Genomic DNA, 22,068 nt, shown 5'->3' on the forward strand with positions numbered 1-22,068 from the left:
TATACATTGTCGTGTATCTTTAGAAATAAATAATGGACAAACGGAGTCTTTAAACGCCTCAGATGTAAAGTTATTCGCTGTCAAAGTGACGCCAAAATGAATGGGAGTCAATGGGAATGCTAACGCAAGTGAAGTTCTGCTAAAAGATGGCAGCCCCCACTCGACTTAAACTTCCGGTCGAGTTCCTTGCCCCCTGGTTTTGAAGCGCAAAGTGTGCAGAGCGGGCCGTCGCCATCTTGGCAGCGCGTCACCGCGCGACTCTCCCGGATAATAGAAAATGGGCAAAAAGGCAGGAGCTGATTGCTGAAGCCACGCCCACCTAGCGCGACGGCATTGTCAGCAGCGGCAATCCACCTGTCACTCAAGTGGCCACGCCTTTAATTATGCAGAATTTTAAGTCTTAATATAATTTAAACGGATGAGTTTTAAAAAAATCCCCCCCCCCCACAGTTGTCATGAAGGGCAAAATTAGCAATATAGACCAAAATCATTTTTTGAACCAGGCTGTAAACGTTTTTTTTCTGCTGTAAAGTTGGGCATTTTAACATGGGGAGTCTATGGGACTGACTGCCTTTTGCAGCCAGCCTCAAGTGGCCAGTCGATGAATTGCAGTTTTTGTCACTTCCTTATTGGCTTCACAAGAGAGAGCGTGAGGTTGCCGCTCGGTCAAACCTTATAAAGCAAGATTGAATTCAGTGCCATGGGAGAGTCTGAATGTCAGGATTTATAGATGGTGCTCTAAAAAGAATAAAAAACACTCCATTCTTAATTATTTGTGGCATCCATGTGTGTCATCCAATCTGAACAGTAAAGTTTATAGGATGTTTGGACTGGTGGATAGAAACATGCTTGAATAAGCACTGTAATAAAAAAGTCAAGCATCAGCGCAGCCCTCACTTTACTTTTTTTTTCTTGTTTATCAAAGGCTCTTTATAAAATGTTAAAAGACCTCAAGTGTTTTATTTGAATCACTGTCACATCAAGTGCTCATTTCATTGATATAGGGTTTAAGTGAACATGTCATGGCTTTTTGGAATAGAATAACATCTGATATAGAGAAGATGTTCACAAGACGGTACACAAGAGAGGTGTGATTTCAAATGAAAGAGAAGCCAAAATCATTTTTTTCTTACAATATTTGAAAGTGTTAGTGATGCTTAGTCATATAAAGTTCATATGTCTGGTTAGGATGGCTGTCACGCTGTCAGTCTCTGTTTTCCTGGGTGTTCCCTATAGTGAGCTCACTTCTCCTTAGGCACTTCACCATAGGCACTTGAATTCCTCTAGTCTGGTCCTGTCTTCACAGTAATTGCACTCCAATTAAATCACACAGGTGCTGACAATCCTTTGTCATTAGTCTCCCTTTATAGAGCCTTCCCTCTCTGTTGTCTGTATGGAGTCCTTATCCTATGTGTCTTATGCTCTCGTCTCCCGAGACTTCCCCTACCTTCTTGTTCCTCCGAGTTCCCGTTTTCATCCGGTTCCCTTTTTGGTTTTGTTTGTCTCTCAAGACTGTTTATTTTGCATTTACCCTTCTGTTAATAAAACCCATACCTTGCTATTGGATCCTACCCTCTCCTTGTGTTTTTCCTAAACCCAACCGTCACAATGGCATTGCCACACAGTTGCAAGTGTATTTTGGATGGTGGCTAGGGCAATTGCAGGTTGTGGTACCAACAATCCCTATGGGTTTTCCACAATCTGGGTTTCCTACATATTTTTGATTTTTGTTTTATGCATTTAGATTCCTTAGCTGAAGCCAATTATTCAAATATTGTATGAAGAGAGATAAGGGTATTCATTTTAAACTTGTTTGAAAAATTGGACAATGTATACATATTTATGACATGGACAAGCTTATATCAGTGTGAAGAAAAATAGACCAGGGTTCTCATATTGAAAAATTGGACCTCAATTTATTGCTTGAGCTTTGTATTTAGTGAGAGATCATAAATGGACTTCAGCTTTTGGCTTCATTTCAACAAGACCACAAACAACATGTCAGTGCTTCACTTTCATTTTTTTCTATGCAAAAATGTGGAGACAAGTGGAGAATAAATGCTTATTTTATTCTCAGGGTGTTTTCAAGTGCTGTATTGAGGTTTGATTATAGCAACCATTCAGAGGTGGCATTTTCAATTTGGACGCCCATTTCAAAGAAACAGTTGGAGGCCTCGACCCAAACCTCCAGGGGGATAAAAAATAAACTTTGGACAAAAACATTTCATTCAATGGGACTGCAATTATTTTATAATCTCTGTTATATTTAACAGTGTTGACACAAAACTCATTCGTCATATTATCTGGTAAGATAAGTCTATTTAGAATTGCATTCTATCTCTTTAGTCATAGTGCAATGATAATTTTAAGCTAAACCATCAAATCCTTGTCTTTATGAGTAATTAGTCATTGATTGATTTATTAGAACGATTTTCCCGAAAATAATTGCACAATTCAGAACATTCGTCAGCCAATCAGATTCAATCATTCAATGACTCCTAGTATAAATACCAATAAAGAACCTTCATTGTTAAGATTGTTTTAACTAATACAAAATTTAGCAAGGAGATTCTTTGACCATATGAGACAAGTTAATAATTCCAATCCATTTACTCAGGTTTTACAAACAAGATTTGTGACTCAAATTTTGATGGTTTGAGCCCTACTGAGTTCCACAGACTTTCTATTTTCAACTCAGATTCTTCTGCCCTTGCTGCCTTTTGTCAAACCCCATTCAGGTTTCCTTCCCCTTCATCCTTTCCCCCTCCAGCGGAAGGTGCATTGTGTTTTTTTTTTTTTTTTTTTGTCATGCTGCACTGTATTTTTCTCAAATCCTCCATGACTGTCTTTCCAAAATACATGAATAACAGTCAATAGCTACATTCACATTTTTAATAACAATGTTTGTATGCATGCACTACAATTCAATAGTTAGGGGTCTGTTTCATTAATTTTATATGGTTGTGAATAAAGCCTCTTATGCCTATCAAGGCTCAAACACAGGAAAAACAGGAATATTGTGAAATATTATTACGATTAAAAATAGGTATTTTATATTATTGTGATATATTTTTAGATTTAGTATTCAGTGTCACATGATCCTTTAGAAATCATTCTAATATGCTGATTTGATCAGTGTTGAAAACTGTTACATTTTTTTATATTCTTTGATTAATAGAATATTCAAAGGAACAGATTTTAATAGATTTTTCTTATTTATTCTATTTTATTTTTTTGCTGTACCATACTTTCCTTAGAATTAAATTAATGATAAATGTTTTGAAGCAAGCACACCAGGCTAACATAAAATTGTAATACCATTCCATAAACTCAGAACAGTAAGCTCAAGACAAATATTACAAGTATAAATCATATCTGTGAGCAAAAGACCCAACGGCAGCCCTAAATGTGATTTGTCAAAAAGATCCTTTTATCAGAGTAATGGATTTTCTTATATTATAATTTCCGCATAATTCCAGCATAATCCACTGAAACTTTTATTTAACAGTGTGCATTTGACAGATGAATTATGCATGTCAAGACAGTGAAATATATCTTGTAACAACAAGAAAATATAATGACATCATTTAAAAAAAAAAAAAAAAAAAAAAAAAAAAAAAATATATATATATATATATATATATATATATATATATATATATATATATATATATATATATATATATATATATATATATATATATATATATATATATATATATATATATATTTAATTAATAAAATACAATTATTTCAAAATTAAGTACTGTATAGACACAATAATGAATTGTCAAGTATAAACAGATTGAACTGAAACTAGAACAAGGAACATTTACTTTTAGCTTTCATTCAATGTTTCTGTTTCTGCCACAAGCAGCTGTGTTTGAAAAAAAATGTTCTGATTTGGAATTTTCCCAGAAATGTATGAAATTACTTGATAAAACCACAAAGAAACAGCTTTAGCTCATAATTCACATGACAATTGGGAAGCATGAAAGGCCTGACATTTTCTGGAATAGATGTTAATAAATATGGCTGAAATAATAAGCCATTCTTCAACTGTCCTATACATCAACCACATTTTGTTTTTCCATTAAAATCCATATACACTCAAGGCGATTCCATATGACATTCAGCACTTTGCAATATGGTTTATGGAGGCACTTCCCTTGTGAAAAATAAGTGCACTTATATGTATTAAATGTGCATTTGTAGTGTACTTCAAATCTTAGAAGTACAGTAAAAAAGCAGTGCACTTTAATCATATTTCAAAGACAACAGAATTCTGAAATTATAAGAATAAATGTTGTTTTTCAAAGTCAATGTTAAGTTCAGTGTTTAGTATTGATATAAACTAGAATACATTTTAATTTAATTACAAATAAATGTAATTACATTCATTTCACACTTAAGCATATATTTTTTAAAAGAATACTATTTCCACAATTAGTACTCACATAACAAAACTGAAAATTTCCTAACCCTCAAGTTGTAAATCTGTAAAGAGTTTATTTCTTCTGTTAAACACAAAAGATAATTTAAAGAATGTTGCTAACCATACAGAAGCCATTGGAAAGGCATAGGGAAAAAAAATACTATGGGAGTCAATGGCTACCGTCACCTGTGTGGTCTTCTTTTAAAATTAAAAATAGAGAAACTCATATGGGTTTGGATCAGTTGAGGGTGAGGAAATGATGACAGAATTTAAATTTTTGGGTTAACTGTCCCTTTAAGGATCCTCAATCGTTCTTCTTTTCATCAAGAAGTATAATCAGAGTAACTTTGACCCTTTTTTTCTGCCCATCAGCTTGATATTGTCATGCTGAGTTAAGCCTGCGTCTAAACATACATTATTTTAATTAATTAAATGATTTAATTAGCTAATTTATTATAAGAACCGTTAAGTGGCCGCCAGCTGAACAATAGCACTACTCAACAGACTGACGTTATCTCAAAGCAACAGTCATAATTGTTATAACATAAATAGCTACATATCAGAATACCTCCTTTTTCCAAGGGCTTGTAGTTTTCTCATAGTCAGCTTTGGGGACAATAATGGTATTGTTGCAGAACTTTCACAGCATTAAATCGCTGATTATATGTGAAAAATCTGCATGTTTAAGCCAGACTCGCATGAAACGTGGAAGTGTGCTGTTTGGTTGAGTCTGTGAGTCAGTGCACAGCATGTTTCCCTCTCGTTATGTTCCTCTATGAGGATGTGGCTCTGCTTCAGCAGTCCAGGAGCAAATCCTACAACATGAATAGAGCTAGCATTACAGAAAACCTTTCAATACAATACAGGAGGGTAATATGAAATTAATGTGCAGAATAATTTGATTTATATTAGCATACGCACCAAAATAAAACTGCATCCCACTATAAATTTATGAAAAGACAGCTCTTTTCATCCAAAAATGGAATCTATTTATTCACTCTCTTTCAGTATATTGTTTTTTGAGAATGTTCATGCAGCTTGTCTCCACATAAAGCTCAAAAAAGGTAAAGGTAAAAACACCAGTGAAGTACCAAAATAGTGATTCATATGTCTTGTGTACCATATGCTATGCAATAGCTTTGTATGAGGAACAGTCTGAAATATTGTTATTCACTAAAAATGTTCCTCAAGCTCTTGAATGCCATTCATCATTCTGGATATTTAAATATCCTTTGCTGTGTTCGATTGTGACTAATGCTAGAATGTGGCATTGGGCTTAAGAGATGTCAAACCTGGCTCATTCTTTTTAAATGTGTGCACAAAACAGACTTAAATGCTTCAGCAATGGAAGATTTTCAGTAAATAAACACAATTTCAGACCGTTCCCTCTTTGTCTGGAGAAGGTGTTGTTTATGGACCACAACTGGTAAGTGTATTTTATTATTTAAATTGGTGGGTTTAACAGTTTCTGTAACTAATTACACAAAGGGCAAAGATTAAACTGCCAGCATTCTCCACCATAATAAATGTAAGGGAAACAGGTCAATTTAGCTCAAAGGGAATCATTTAAGATTTTAAAGGGAATTTGAACAGAATCACTGTTTCACGGCTGATCACTGAGATGCCCTGCGATTCACTGAACGAGCCGATTAACATCAAATCTGCACTGGATATTAATATCCAAAGTATAGCGAAAACACTGTCAATTAGCACAGTAACAAGATTGGCAGTTTAATACTAACTTGTAAGCACAAAATACAAGATTCTTCTCTTTTGAATATGAATAAGGCTTTATTAGATAAATCTAAGACATATAAACTAATCTAACACAAGCACACGCACTCAGACATTCATACAAGTTTCTGGAAGATAGAAAGTTAGGGAAGAATGAGTTTAAGAGAATGAAAATGTGGAAGCCCAAGTTTACAGCAAAACGTGAAATTGCATAAACATGGACAACCATCAATCACTTAATTAACCCTCGCATTGGGTTCCTCAATGAGGTTAAAATTATATTACACTGAAAAAAATGATTATGAAAAAATGATGGAAGTGGTTGCAATCAATTTATTTTAGCTGTATTTAATTAAATTTTTTAAGTAAATTCAATGAATCATTTTTTTTTCAGTGTATTTCCCATCATGCACTGCGGCATGCATAATTAAAAATGTTATATTTTTCATAGTTTACGAGTTGTATTTACACAGTTTTATGGTTGCTTTTGATGTTACTTTTAGTGACGCCTGAAGTTCATTTTCTACTCAAAATGACCCATTTATACTCAAACACTATTCACTGATTGTTACCGTCATTGTGTGTGGTGTACCATGTATTGAGGTCTCTGAGAAATTGTGACTACTGAGTTACAATACAGGCACTCTTGTTTGGGAGAGCAAAAATCTCTTGGATATGCTTTATTTTTCTGAATATTAATGAAAGATACAATAGATTAAAAAAAATATTGGATTAAAATAAATTTTAATATGTAGAAATTAAACGATTAAATTGATCTGGTTGCACAATTAATTTGAGTAAATTTTACTCAAAAATGTTTAGCTAAAATTATGAATATAATTAATCTGAAACTACTGAAAGAGATTAATAAACTCAATGTATAAAATATAAGTACAACGGATTTATAAAATAAAAGTAAATTCAACTTAAAAAATATATCTGGATTTAGATAAATTTATTTCGTGCAACCCCTTGATGTAATAAAATTAAGTAAATTCAACATAACATTTTTTTCAGTGATAGATACACAAGTAAAAATGTCTGGAGAAGTTACTTGCCACTCCTGTGTAAAGGGGGCTCCCTTTGTTGTCCTTGAAAGGGGGTTTCCCGATGTCGCTGATTGGCTAGAAGTTCAGTAGTCTCAGAAGTGACGTCTTGGGAAGCCCGTGGTTGGGCGTTGGCTGAAGACGCGTAGTTGTGTGGCTGGTTGAAGTTGAACGGGCACTCGAGGTCAGACTCGGAGACACAGAGTTACAAAACTCAACTCAGAACACGAAACTCTCAAACGGAAAAGAAAAGAAGTAAAGTTTGACGAGACTAGGTGGTGTTTCTTCTCATCGTGGCTAATTAGCAGCAGGCATGCAGGCCGAAGCACGCTGGAACCGTGCTCAAAGAACGCTAGAGGTGATGACTAAAAGCATGGCTAGTAGTAAAGCTAAAAGCAAACTAAAAGCAGTCATGACTAATAGCAGAAGCAAAGCTAAAAACTAAAAGCTAAAAGCAAACATGACTAATAGCAAAAGCTAAGAAGTAAAGCTAGAAGCTAAAAGCAAGATTTTATGGTGTCTGTTACAATATGTTCTATATTGTCAGAAAGATGTGACAGACCATGTATTGTTAATCTGTGAGTCCTGTGTTTTTGACGTCATTGAGATGCGCGAGCACGTGAAGTAAAGTGAGAGCACTGAGTAGCATGTGGTTGTGAGATTCCTTTATTTATATAAAAATAGAGATATTACCAGAGAGAACCAAGCATAACATGGTGGCAGCGGTAAAGTACGATACAAAAGTGAAACATTAAGTTTGCTATCGAGAAAGCAACTGCGAGAGACGAGGTCCGATTATGGAGGGTGCGTTCGGATTGAAACCGCCAGCAAACTTTGACTGGAATGCTACGTGCATACCCAAAGCTTGGAAAGCGTGGGAAGAGGAGTTTTCCCTGTACATCGATTTGTCGCTTACAGACGCGGACAACAAAACGAAGGTAAAAGTTTTCCAATATTTAATCGGAGAAACAGGAAGAGAACTGTGTAAGACGCTGAGCGCGGCTCTGCCGGCTGACGGCGAGCTGACGCTGGAATGGCTGTTAACCGCGTTCAGAAATCATTGCAATCCAGCACCGAATGAAACTGTGGAAAGATACAAATTTTTCTCCAGAAATCAGAACTCAGGCGAAACGTTTGACAAATATGTTACTGACTTGAAAGTGCTGGCTGACACATGCAATTTTGGATCGGCGAGAGATTCTCTGATTAGAGACCGAATAGTATGCGGCATAATGAACTCGCAAGTGAGAGAACGCCTATTAAGAGAGATGGACCTGACACTTGAAAAGTGTGTAAGGATATGTAAAGCATCAGAACTGTCAAAAGAGAATGTGATGACTATTGAGGGTCAGAAAACGGAAGTGCATGCAGTTCAGAGAGTTAGACAGGCCCAGAGTGCCAAACAGACACAACCAGCTAAGTGCAAATTCTGTGGAAAACCGCATGAGTGGAAAAAACTGAGTTGCCCAGCTTATGGAAAGCAGTGCAGGAAATGTGGAAAGCTGAACCATTTTGCAGCCACATGCAAAACAAAAGAGACCGTGCGAAAAGGAATACACAGTGTGGCAGAAAAGGAAGAAGAACCATATCAAGAAATCCTAAGCCTTAGTTCACAAAAGGAGGACAAACATGGAAAACAGCTGTTTGCAACCATGCTGATAGGCGAGAGGCCAGTAAAATTTCAACTAGACTGCGGAGCCAGTTGCAACGTCATACCCATTCAACTGTTAAACCCTGACACAGTAATGGAAAAGACTGAACAGATTCTGGTCATGTATAACAAGAGCACTTTGAAACCCATAGGGAAGTGCAGAATAAAAATAAGAAACCCCAGAAACAGAAAACTTTATCGTCTGGAGTTCATTGTAGTGGAGGAAAGCTCATCAGTTCCCCTGCTAGGAAACAAGGCTGTGCAAGCAATGGATCTGGTAAGAATACAGCATGAAAACATTATGGCAATTGATGATATTGTTACCACAGAGAGATGCAAAGAAAACGAAACGTGGGGCAAGGAAGACTTACAACGAGAGTATGCTGATGTATTTGAGGGAGATGGATGCCTGGAAGGGAAATATAACCTCGAGGTGGATCCTGAAGTTAAACCGGTGAGGCTTCCAAAGCGCAGAGTTCCGGTGGCACTAATGAAGCATCTAAAAGTTGAATTAGAAAGCCTGGTACATAGAGGCATCATAGCTCAGGTTGAAAAGAGCACAGAGTGGATTAGCAGCATGGTGGTGGTGAAGAAACCAAGTGGAAAATTAAGAATCTGTCTAGATCCAAGACCACTAAACAAAGCACTTAAGCGTCAACACTTTCCTCTGCCTACCATAGACGATGTTCTCCCGGATCTGACCAAGGCGAGAGTTTTTACAGTGTGTGATGTAAAGGACGGATTCTGGCATGTAAGGCTGTCAGAAGAGTCAAGTTATCTTACCACTTTCGCTACTCCATTTGGCAGGTATAGATGGATCAGAATGCCCATGGGGATCAGCCCGGCTCCAGAAGTTTTCCAGCACAGGTTGACTCAGGCGCTGGAGGGGCTCCCAGGAATCCGGATAATAGCGGATGACATCCTCATCTGTGGGGAAGGCGATAATGATGAGGCAGCGGAGAAAGATCATAACAAAAAACTGAGACAACTACTGGAGCGGTGTAGAAACAGAAACATCAAACTAAATTTCAACAAACTCAAGCTGAAACAGAAAGAGGTGCCATACATTGGACACAGACTGACTTCAGAGGGTCTAAAGATTGATCCAGAGAAGGTGAGAGCCATAATGGAGATGCCCAGGCCGTCAGATGTGAAGGGGCTGCAGAGATTATTTGGTATGGTGAACTATCTGTCCAAATTTTGTGCACACTTGTCAGATAGCTGCGATGCATTAAGACAACTGACACACAGAGATGTGGTTTGGGAATGGACTGATATACAGGAAGAAGCGTTCAATAAATTGAAACAAACGATCGCCTCTGCACCAGTTTTGAAATATTATAATCCAGAAGAAGACCTAGTTCTCCAATGTGATTCCTCAGAGACCGGGCTGGGTGCAGCACTTCTGCAGGCAGGACAACCAGTTGCTTTTTGCAGCAGAGCACTTACACCCACGGAAAAGGGGTATGCTCAAATAGAGAAAGAATGCCTGGCAATCCTGTTTGGGATGGAGAAATTCCACCAGTACACCTATGGCCGGAATGTAGAAGTCCATTCGGACCACAAACCCCTAGAAACTATCACAAGAAAGCCACTTTTAGACGCACCTAAGAGATTGCAGAGAATGCTTTTGAGGCTTCAGCGATATGATATCAATGTTGTCTATGTTCCAGGTCGACTAATGTACCTAGCAGACACTCTCAGCAGAGCGTACTTACCGGAGTGTGCTACAGAAGGATCCGTAGAGACAGAAATTGAGACGATTAACATGCTGCAGTACCTGCCCATATCAGAAGGAAGTCTACAGAAGATACAGACAGAAACGGCTAAGGATGGGACATCTCAGATATTACAGCAAGTGATAGTCCAAGGATGGCCGGAAGAGAAGATTCAGCTGAAAGAAGAGGTGAGACCATTTTTTTCAGTAAGAGAAGAGCTTAGTGTGCAACATGGTGTGATTTTCAGAGGAGAGAGAGCTGTAATACCAGCACAGCTAAGAAAAGAAATCATGGAGAGAATTCATGCTTCGCACTTAGGCATAGAAAGCTGCTTACGCCGAGCCAGAGACTGCGTATACTGGCCCGGGATGAGTGCCGCCATAAGAACATACGTAGGAAACTGTGCAGTTTGCAGAGCAGTGGATGCACGGCAGCAGAAAGAGACATTGTGCCCACATGACATTCCTATGAGACCATGGTCAAAAGTGGGAACAGATTTGTTTTCATTTAACAGCAGAGCATATCTCATCACAGTGGATTACTTTTCAAACTTCTGGGAAGTAGACTGTCTCACGGACACCAGGTCAAGTACAGTAATACACAAGTTAAAGGCCCATTTTGCACGACACGGGATCCCAGACACTGTGATCTCTGATAACGGACCACAGTACAGCTCACAAGAATTCAAGCAGTTCAGTACGACTTGGGAATTTAAACATGTAACGTCATCTCCAGCTTATCCACAAAGCAACGGCAAAGCGGAGTCTGCGGTAAAGACGGCCAAACAGCTGATGGAGAAAGCAAAGAGAGCCAAGACTGATCCATATCTAGCTATTCTGGAACACAGGAACACACCATCTCAGGGGTTCCAGGCCAGTCCGGCACAAAGACTCATGAGCAGAAGGACTAAAACATTACTGCCGACACATGACAGCCTCCTGCAGCCAGGTGTTGTAAACACAGAACACGCAGTAAAAGACAACCTACGCAAACAAGCATTCTACTACAACAGAGGAGCAAAAGATCTTAGACCTCTCCAGCAAGGAGAACACGTAAGAGTTCAGCTGGACACCAAACACAGATCTGACTGGACACCAGCAAAAGTGTTAAGAATTGCCAATAACAGATCATATACAGTCAAGCTGGAAAATGGAACTGTTGTAAGGAGGAATAGGAAACATCTCAGACCTGTGCCTGGAGGACCACAGAGAGCAGAAACACAAAACTTGAGTGACAAGATTGAACAGTCTAATCAGAAGATCCAGCGGGATGAGGGGCATTCACAGACAGTACCAGAGACACACACACGCACACAACATTCGGATAACAGCAACAGTGTTGTGACAACCAGATGTGGCAGAATAGTCAAGAGACCAACACACTTGAAAGATTTTGTTTAAATCTGTTAATTGTTATTGTGACACTTAATCGTTACTTTGAGTATCTGTTATATTGTTGTTCTTAGGCACAAGTCTATTGCATACAGTGACCTCAGGGTCAGTAAAAAAAAAAAAAAAAAGGAAGGATGTTACAATATGTTCTATATTGTCAGAAAGATGTGACAGACCATGTATTGTTAATCTGTGAGTCCTGTGTTTTTGACGTCATTGAGATGCGCGAGCAAGTGAAGTAAAGTGAGAGCACTGAGTAGCATGTGGTTGTGAGATTCCTTTATTTATATAAAAATAGAGATATTACCAGAGAGAACCAAGCATAACAGTGTCCTAAGTATTTAAACTGGCCTGTTGGCCACACCTCAAATGTTGTCTTGACCAATCAGATATTGTCTTGGCTCGGGGGTATCATAAATCATATGTTATCTTATTAAGCACGTGGTCCGAATTTCCCGCTCTTGCAGGGTATAATTTTGGACATGATTCCTATAACAAGAATATGATACATTTGACAAATAACTGATGGTCAGGAATGTCTCAAGCAAGCAGATTGAAGCACAAACATACTAAACATTGATATGAATCCTTAAGCTATCCAATAATTATTAAAAGACATACACAATAAGTGATAATAACATGATAGTCTAATATGTGGGTTAAATATAAATGAACATGGAGTAAAGCGATGGACTGATATTCATTTGTAAGTCATTTTAAGTTCAGTTTGGTCAATTTATATCTAGAAAAGACATTTTCTGTGCCATTCTCTGACATAAAGATTTCTGTGGAGACCAGAGGTTAAAAGGCCCCCTCTTAGGAATTTCAGTCTGGTTCTGGTAGATGGGGGAAGTCAATCCAAGGATCTTGTTTATTACTCTCTTGGGTTTACATGTGATGTCCGGTGTTGCATCTCAATTATTTGCCCCAAATTTGACAATCTCTTCTCCGAATTGAAATTGTCAATAATTGTTCTAGTGGTGTTAATGTTGAAAGCTGTTCTGTGAAAGAGTTGGTTGGTTGGTTATCTTGCTTCTGACTGTGGCACGGAATGATTTACAACCTGTTGTTGCCTTTCTGAGGACTTCTTTCAACCACAGTCCTGATCCACTATTTAATTTGTCTGGTTCGTGTCTGATACGCTACACAGTAGTAAATCCATGTTTACCCTGGACAGTTTGTCACAGTCAGTTCCTGTTGTAAACTTCCAAACTCAGGTCACTACAGTTGTCAGATGGTGCTGTACCAGTCTTAATATTCACATTCCTACTTGGATGTGTCTCTATACCACATCAATGGTTGCTAAAAACAATTCAATTAGAAACAAAACAAGTGAATGGACAGTTGAATCACTGCTCACATGATTCATTAAAAAACAGATTTAATCATGGAATGAAACATTGCGTTGTTCTACATATGTATTGTATAAAATTATTAGCATATTTATGTGCTGATATTCAGAAAAGTACATTGCTTGTGCAATTAATACAACAACATGAAAATTCTTACATGGGCATTTCTTTTTCTTTCATTGCTTGAATAAAATGGCCATTCTAATTGCATCCTAATGTGCTTCATCATGCAGCAAATTCTTCTGGATTCTCAAGATGTTTTTTGTGTGTGTTTTTTGTGTGTGTGTTTTTTGTAGGTGACATACTCCTCAGCTTTCATATCATCTCCCAGTCACACATACAGACAGGCACAATGACATAATGTCAGAAGAATTTCTTTAAATTAGAAATAGAATATTAATATGAAAAATATTATAGTTTTCATGATAATAGAGTAAAGTAAATGGTTTCCTTAACTGGGAAACTGTTAACATCATGGAAATGTATATATATATATATATATATATATATATATATATATATATATATATATATATATACCGAATTTATTTGTCCAGTTTGTGAAAGGAACGTCACGGCCAATGTTTCTGTGAGGTGACCTTGTGATAAACAGTCTTCTAAAAATATCCAAGTTTATTCTTTTTATTCTTTGGTGTCTTTTATTTAATACAAAATGTATTGCAGATGAAATATTAAGGACAAAGTTATAGGTATATGTTCAGAAAAGCAGTAAGCTATCTATTGTTTCTTTGATTTTTATACAAAACAAAGAGTGCTAGAGCATTTTTCTTTAATAGTTTATTGAATACATTCTGCTAATATCACTTAGTTTCATTGTTTCTTGTATAAAATTCTACATATGAATAACCTATGACATTACTCTTACAAACCCTAAGAAACCCTCTCACTAACCTCCTCTTCAAATTCCTTTGAAAATGAATGAAACTATGGATATCAGAGCAAAATACGTATATGGTGTTCATTTGCTCAGTTATGTTTTCAGAAAACACATAGATGCTACAAGTAGCTAAACAAGTTCCACATCACTAGGTTGTTTTATTGCTATTTATGACAGCTGAAATGACTTTTGTTTGTTCAAGGTAAATTGTTTCTCTGCATAAACATGCATCACAGAATAAACAAGTTGTGTTGAGAAGAGGGAACCTTTTGCATGATGCCAGATATGGTGTAAATAGTCAAGTAATCTGATTAAATATTTTTTATTTATTATTATCTTTTTGCCCAATATGCAGTAAATGCTCTGTATACAGTCTTCAGGCAATCTATTGCATCTAAGGCTAAGACTCCCTAAAAAAGCTTTGATGAAGGTCAATTCTGAGAAATGAAGACTTTTTAAGACTTCAAATGAACTCAAACTCCGTGTTAAAAATGCATCAAAATGTAATTTTAATTCTAGTCATTATCTTCAAAAAGCAGCTGTAAAGGAAAAAAAATAAAAAATAAAATAAAGTAATCAAGACCTAAAATAAACATGCACCATGATGATTGTGGAGCTGGAGATAGAGGATATTTGCTATTTCACAAGAGAGATTTTTTTTTTTACTTCTATAATCACAAAACTAGTTCAATTAACAGTGTATATTCAATTTGTTACATTGTTCATCTAACATACATGACTGACAGTGGCGTCTTCTTTGAGTGGTTTGTAAAGTTGAGGGTCCTCCACAGACTGCAAAACCAAACAGAAACATTAGTGCACTGGTCAGCTTTCTGAAATCACCATGATTACTGTAGTTTATCTGTTTTAACTGTGCTAGTAATACTGCACCTTCGCACTTACATTTGTTTCACACAATTCTTTCAGAGTCAAGACAGAGAAACTGAGGGTCACACAGAGTTGAAGAGCTGAAAAGATCATCATAGTGATATCCAGTGTTTCACGGATCATCTAGAGATGGGAAATATCAGTATGTCATGAAATAAAAGCAATTTGAATTTCTACACCAAGGGCCCTATCTTGCACCCAGCGCAATTGACTTTGTACACCGACGCATGTGTCATTCCTATTTTGCACCCGCGCAAAGCGCGCTTTTCCCTCCACAGAAGCACGTCGCTAAACTAGTGAATGAACTTGCGCTCCCTGGGTGGTTCAGCGCAAAAAAGGAGGCGTGTTCCGGCGCAAACAATCCCTGGTGCTATTTTGCTGTTCCATTAAACAATTGCGCCACTGACCAGAAAAAACCTAGTCTAAAGTCAGTGGCGCGTTGCGCGTTGTTCATTATGCTATTTTAAGGGCGCATGCTTGACCATAATGTATAGCGTGCACAACGCGCATACACTTTGCTCATGTAATCTACACAGATGCAACAGTTATTTTTGCATATCATAAATTGTTACACTAAAAAAAATATTAACACATGAGATGACGGAAATCATTGTGGTGTATTTTGGGTGGGTTTCTCCCATCCCCATACAACACAACTTCTCTGTCTTTCACTGCTCTTACAAGAACATCAGTCTCCTCGGCTGTGAACCGCTCCTGGCGTGCGCCTGGTAAATATGCCACAATAATAGCAATCCATAATGGAACTTGCGCACCTGCTTTTAAAGGGAATGTTGGATGACGCTCTGATTGGTTTATTTCACGTTACGCCCAAACCACACCTATGAATAATGAAGCTACTTCAGACCAACCCATTTTAGATTTGCGCCGAGCGCAAGAGCCATTTATCCCGCCGGGAAAATAGCAACAGCGCCGAGACCCGCCCACAAAGTTACTTGCGCTTCGCGCTTTGACACTTGCGTTTCAGATCGTTAAAATAGGGCCCCAGGAGTCTCAAATCCAACCCCCCCCCCCAAAAAAAGGAAGTTACATATCATTCACCATAACTTAGTGCACATGCTTAGCCAAACTCTTTTTGTTCCTCTTTTGTTTTGTGTTGTTTTTGTTGTTGAAACATACAATCTAGATACAGTAGTTTCAACTTTGTCCATTGTCTGCTCTATTTTTCTCCAGAAGTTATGATATAAAAATATATTTCTTCTCTTTTAAACTAAAGTTGTGTAAAGTTGTATCTCATAACCCTCTCACACAAGGTGTCTCAATTTGTAGTTGCTGTTCCATCTATTTAGTTTGGTTTTCTATTGTGAAACAACGGCCTTGGCCAGTGTTTGGCCACCAAATTTTTGCAATTATTGCATCTAGCTGCCGCTGATCACTGCGTGAGTATAAGAAGGCAGCAGGTGCAATGCATACCAGGTTTACGCTGAGGAGCCGAGCCGGAGACCTGGCAGCTCAGCAGCGGTACAGCAACCATGGTGACGGGACGTGGCACCTCCGTTCCCTCCTTCAGGGAACGAGGGTTACCATTGAGTGAGCTCGCAACCTGAACGGGCAGGGCACACCCTGAACCTGGTAAGCCAGGCTTATGGGATCCACAATCCAGTGGGCCATCTTCTGCTTAGAGACGACATTCCCCTTCTGCCAGCCTCCATAACAGACAAAGAGCTGGTCTGAGGCCCTGAAGCTTTGTGTCCGGTCTACGTAGCATCTCAATGCTCGGACGGGACAGAGCAAAGCCAGGGCTGGGTCTGCCTCCTCCAGGGGCAGCGCTTGCAGGTTCACCACTTGGTCTTTGAAGGGTGTAGTGGGAACCTTGAGCACGTAGCCAGGCCGGGGCCTCAGAATTACCTGGGAGTCAGCCGGCCCAAACTCTAGGCACGAATCGTCGACCAAAAATGCATGCAGGTCCCCTATCCTCTTGATGGAGTCCAGTGCAAGCAAGAGCAAAATTTTCAATGAAAGAAACTTTAGCAACACTGAATGCAAAGACTCGAATGGGCCCTGCTGTAGTGATTTAAGCACTAGAGCCAGGTCCCAAGAGGGTATAGAGGGGGGCCGGGAAGGATTTAACCTCCACGTCCCGTCCAGGGAGTTTCCAAAGGTCTGGACGTGGGTGCCAAATGGTGCCCCGAATCTGAGTCAGTAGATCCTTCCTTAAATGAATTGGCCAAGGAGGGGCTGCCGCGAGGAGCACTAGCTCGGGGAACCATACTTGTGTAGGCTCCGTGGCCAGCTGTGTGCCAGTGCAGAACAACTGGCATTGAGAGGTCTCTGGAGAAGCAAACAGGTCTACCTGAGCGGCTCCGAACCATCTCCAAATCAGCTGGACCGTCAGAGGATGGAGTCGCTATTCTCCTAGGAGCATTGCTCGAGACAGCTCGTTGGCTGTACGGTTGAGCAGGCCTGGAATGTGAACAGCACAAAGTGACCTCAGAGCCTTCCGACTCCAAAGGAGGAGGTGGTGGGAGCGAGTTGTGACATGCGACAGGGACGCAGACCACCTTGTTGGTTGATGTACGCAAAGGTCGCTGTGTTGTCCATTCAGACCAGCACATGCTTGCCTCGTAAGAGACCTTTGAGACGGTTCAAGGCAAGGTGCACTGCTAACAACTCTAGGGAATTGATGTGCCACTGCAACCGGGCCCGTCCAAACCCCTAAGACTGCATGCCTGTTGTACGTGGCCCCCCAGCCAGTGGTGGAGGCATCCGTGTAAACCATAGCATGCCTGGAGATCTGCTCTAGGGGCACCCCTGCCCGGAGAAATGCAAGATCTAACCACAGGATGAGGGTCTGGCGACAGGCCGGTGTAATTGGACCCAGTGAGTGCCGGCTTCCACGCTCAGCTCGGGACTCGGCCATAAAGCCAGTGCTGGAGCGGTCTCATATGTAACAGGCAGAGCGGTGTAAGTGCCACCGCAGCCGCCATATGCCCCAGGAGCCTCTGAAAAAGTTTCAGTGAGACCACTGCCCTGCTCTTGAACATATTCAAGCAGGCTAGCACCGACCGCGCACGTTCCTCTGTGAGGCGTGATGTCTGTTCGGCCGAATCTAACTCCATACCGAGAAAAGAGATCCTCTGCCTCAGCAAAAGTTTGCTCTTTTCCCAGTTGACCTGAAGGCCCAACAGGCACAGGTGCCGGAGCACCAAATCCCTGTGCTCGCACAACTGATCCCGAGATTGGGCTAGTATCAGACAATCAACTAGATAGTTGAGACCCTGCTCTCTGAGGAGACACGTGAGGCAGCGATCGTGACCATCACCCGTTGTCAGGTAACGACCGCACCCAGAAAAGCACGGGTGAACAAAGACTCACCCGTGAAGTTCTTTTAGAGAAATTTGCTCTTTAGGAAATGCTCTTTTAGTGCTGAGGCGCACAGGGGAATTGTCCGCTTGCAACACGACAGGGGTGCAATCTACTCGACACAGGAACGACTGCCGCTGAAGCGCCGTCTCGCAACACATGAAGCTTTCGAGAGCGTGCTGAACTCATAGTTCACAGCAGACACAGTTGATCAGAACGATACTAACGTTCGGCTCCGAAGCGAAACGCTGGTATGCATTGCACCTGCTGCCTTCTTATACTCACGCAGTGATCAGCGGCAGCTGGATGCAATAAATGCATGCCAATGTGCATTGCCTCATTTAGTTTACACTCAAAGTAGATTGGTCTATCAAAGCGATATCCCATTTTGCGTCAGTCACCGATGTGGCATCGAGAGTGACCGACTGAAAGGGAACTGATTAGTGCAAAACAAATTCAAAGTGCATATGCTACCTGAGCGTACAATGTATGTGCAGTTACAAAAATTTGGGGGTGAGTATAGGAGCTGTTCTGGTGAGTGTGCAAGGACCCTCGCATACGCATAAAACCCGAAATATACATCATGCTTTAGATTAATCTTAGATAAAGTTATATATATATATATATATATATATATATATATATATATATATATATATATATATATATATATATATATATATATATATATATAATTTGCCTAGCACTATACAATATATAAAAAAAAAAAAAAAAAAAAAAAATTAATTTCAAAGCTGTTTGATAGATAATATCTAGATAAAATTCTGCACTTTCCCCCCCCAAAATGCATGTTTTGTTTTATATATTTTATTGTTAAAACCTAGGGCTATCAGTAAAATAATCTCAATTAATAAAAATGTATCCATAATAATATGAAAATCACTGGAAAAAAACATGGAATATGGAATTATAATGGAAAAATCAATATATATATAATTATTTATCTTGAAAGTGGCTCATTGGTCATTCATTTGGGACCTGTGTCATTTTAAAGTAAACAAAGAATAATTACCTTGTCATAGTTCTTTTCGTCATAGAGCATAAAAGCCTTAAAGCTCACTAAGTCCCATGCGTACAGTGCAAGGCCTATCATAGCCAGCACAGCGCTGACTTTGTTCAACACTACAGTGACGAGCAGCTGTAATACACAAAATCAAAACACAATGAGATGGCATCTTAAAAAAAAAAAAAAAATCTGAATGCAAACTACTGTTTTTGATTATTAAAGGCTTACCAGAAAATAGCTGGGAAACCAAGCTGCAACAATAGACACCACTCCAACTACAAGGAACTAAAAGACAAAGCAAAGAAATAAAGGAATTCTTTACATTTGCCAATTGAAATAGATCGAAATAGACCAACAGATCACATACAATGAATAAGGGTATCAAAACCAACATTCTATAAATAAATAAATAAATAAATTCATGTCATCCACATTGACATTCACTCTGATTGACATTATGGACTCACTCATTTTACAATTTAGAAACTTAAGAATAATAAGAATCAGAATGAAGTATGTTTCTTACCACACCACAAAGCCAGAATGGAGCATTAGACGCCATAATGTAATCGTGTATTCCAGAGGTCATAAATAAAATCCCTGTCATTAGATTGAGAAGTCCTACTATAATCTGCATAATCTACGGAACAAGAGAAGAATGTTGTTTATACACCACATTACATTTTATTGCATTTAACTGAATAATAGTTAAACCACATTATATCTTTACATTCACATTATATCTTGGCCATTAAATGGACAGGGGTCAAGCTGTGTTAATACGGGCTGTGTGTGAAACTGAACTAAACGCAGATGTGAAGTATACCATTCCTTAATTTTAAAGGCATTTATTTATTTTTTTATTTTATTTTTTTAAATTAGTGTATCATAAGAATGATTTCGAAACTGAAATTTCAAGGTAAATACTTACAAACAGTTGCTTTGAAGACATTAGAAAGTTTTATGAAAAGAACAGACAGATGCACGACTTTTAATTAATCATGGCTTAAATTTTGTTCTGTTTCAACTATCACATGACTTCTAAAGACATGCAATATATTAACATACAAATCATATGGACTATTTTATGGTGCAGGCAAAACCATAAAAACCAAAAAAGGCATACATTGTTACCACAAATTGAAAATGTCAATTTAAAAAGAAGTGCAACCACATTTTTTGTACAAATACATAAAAATAGCATCGGATCAATGTCAATGCATTTGACAAGTCACCAGAAAAACACTTTTTTGACCATCATTTGATTAATATTATGGTTTAATGAGGTGGAATAGGCTACAGTAAACCTCTTTTAAAGTATGAACAGATTTTAAAACATTAGGCTTCAAACATGACTTTGTAAATGGTAACAGTGAATGGAATCATTGTCTAAAGCTAAAAAAAACCCATCATAAATTCTCCTATGTTAATGAGAAATGTGTCAACACCGACTGTCGGAATCTGCAGACTGCCCAGAAACATCATGGGCAAATTTCATGTAGTTTTATTTCAGTCTTTAGTTGTTTCCATGTGTATCTCACCCCAAGTGCCATATAGATGCCCATCATCTTCGCTTTCACATGCTGTGATACAGCACACACTGGACTCTGGCACAAAGAGCCCAGGATCTGACACACTATCGGCCATTTGCTTTTTAGGTTTGAGGTGATGGTGATCACTGTCACCCCCTCGCCATGAGACACTGCCAGAGACATCCTGCAACTGAGCAAAAATGATGTAATCATCACTGTTAGTAATAAGTTAATAAAATATTTAAACTCTAGAGAGAGAGAAAGAGAGAAAAAAAAAAAGCATGGTCCAAAAGAGCACAACTAACAGATTTATGTTCTGAGAACTTTTAAAGAACGTTAGTGAATGTTCTGGAAACGTTCCCTGTTAGCTGGGAATTGTACACTTTAAATAGGCTATATGCAAATATGTTTCTAACATTTATTTCCTCCTCACACAACAAGTAGCACATTGTTGACTAACTTCTTTATCAACGGCATTAAAGTTTCACAAGTAGGTTAAAGTGCAAAAAAAGATTACACTTTTCATCTGACTTCACCACTGACACAATTATTATTTACCTACATTTACACTAGCATGCATTTTACAGAGTGAATGTGAAAGAGTTAAACTCACCTTGTCCGTGATCGAGTCAGTAACAATATCAGTTACAAAGTTCCACACCCTTGTTTGTGTTAAATACTGAACTTTTTTTCTTTCTTTCTCGTCAATGACACTCCTTTCAGTTTAGGTCTATGTGGCAGAGGAATGGTGTTTGTCTAAACAACCCGCATTCTCTTAAGAGGAGAAGGAAGTTACGAGAATGAAAGTAGATGACTTGGACATTCACCTCCCACGAAAGAAAATATCGGACATAGGCAATTTGTTTAGCACTTTTGTAGTTTAATCTAAATACTTTAGAATGGCCTACTAATGTAACACAAAGGGTCCACCAAATATTAGACTTGGGTTGCCTCTTATTTTTATTTATTTATTATCATTGCTATTAGGGTTATTATTCTTATTCTTATTCTTATTTTTTATTAGTATTTAGTATTTGTATATTATTTATTATTAGCATCAGTTTTCCACAATATT

General features: G+C 38.5%; 1 protein-coding gene across 1 annotated transcript; it reads right to left on the reverse strand.

The window, feature by feature from the left end:
• Positions 1 to 14,531: 14,531 nt before the first annotated feature.
• On the reverse strand, positions 14,532 to 21,771 carry tmem176l.3b (transmembrane protein 176l.3b). The gene is made up of 7 exons (XM_052601055.1): positions 21,607 to 21,771; positions 21,003 to 21,183; positions 19,988 to 20,101; positions 19,690 to 19,746; positions 19,468 to 19,593; positions 15,129 to 15,236; positions 14,532 to 15,017 (listed from the first exon to the last, which is right to left on the reverse strand). The coding sequence occupies exons 2-7, from the start codon at positions 21,174 to 21,176 to the stop codon at positions 14,952 to 14,954; spliced, it is 645 nt and encodes a 214-aa protein (XP_052457015.1). The 5' UTR covers positions 21,177 to 21,183; positions 21,607 to 21,771; the 3' UTR covers positions 14,532 to 14,951.
• Positions 21,772 to 22,068: the final 297 nt, after the last annotated feature.

Source organism: Carassius gibelio, chromosome A7 (assembly GCF_023724105.1).
Source record: "Carassius gibelio isolate Cgi1373 ecotype wild population from Czech Republic chromosome A7, carGib1.2-hapl.c, whole genome shotgun sequence".
NCBI classification, from domain to species: domain Eukaryota; kingdom Metazoa; phylum Chordata; class Actinopteri; order Cypriniformes; family Cyprinidae; genus Carassius; species Carassius gibelio.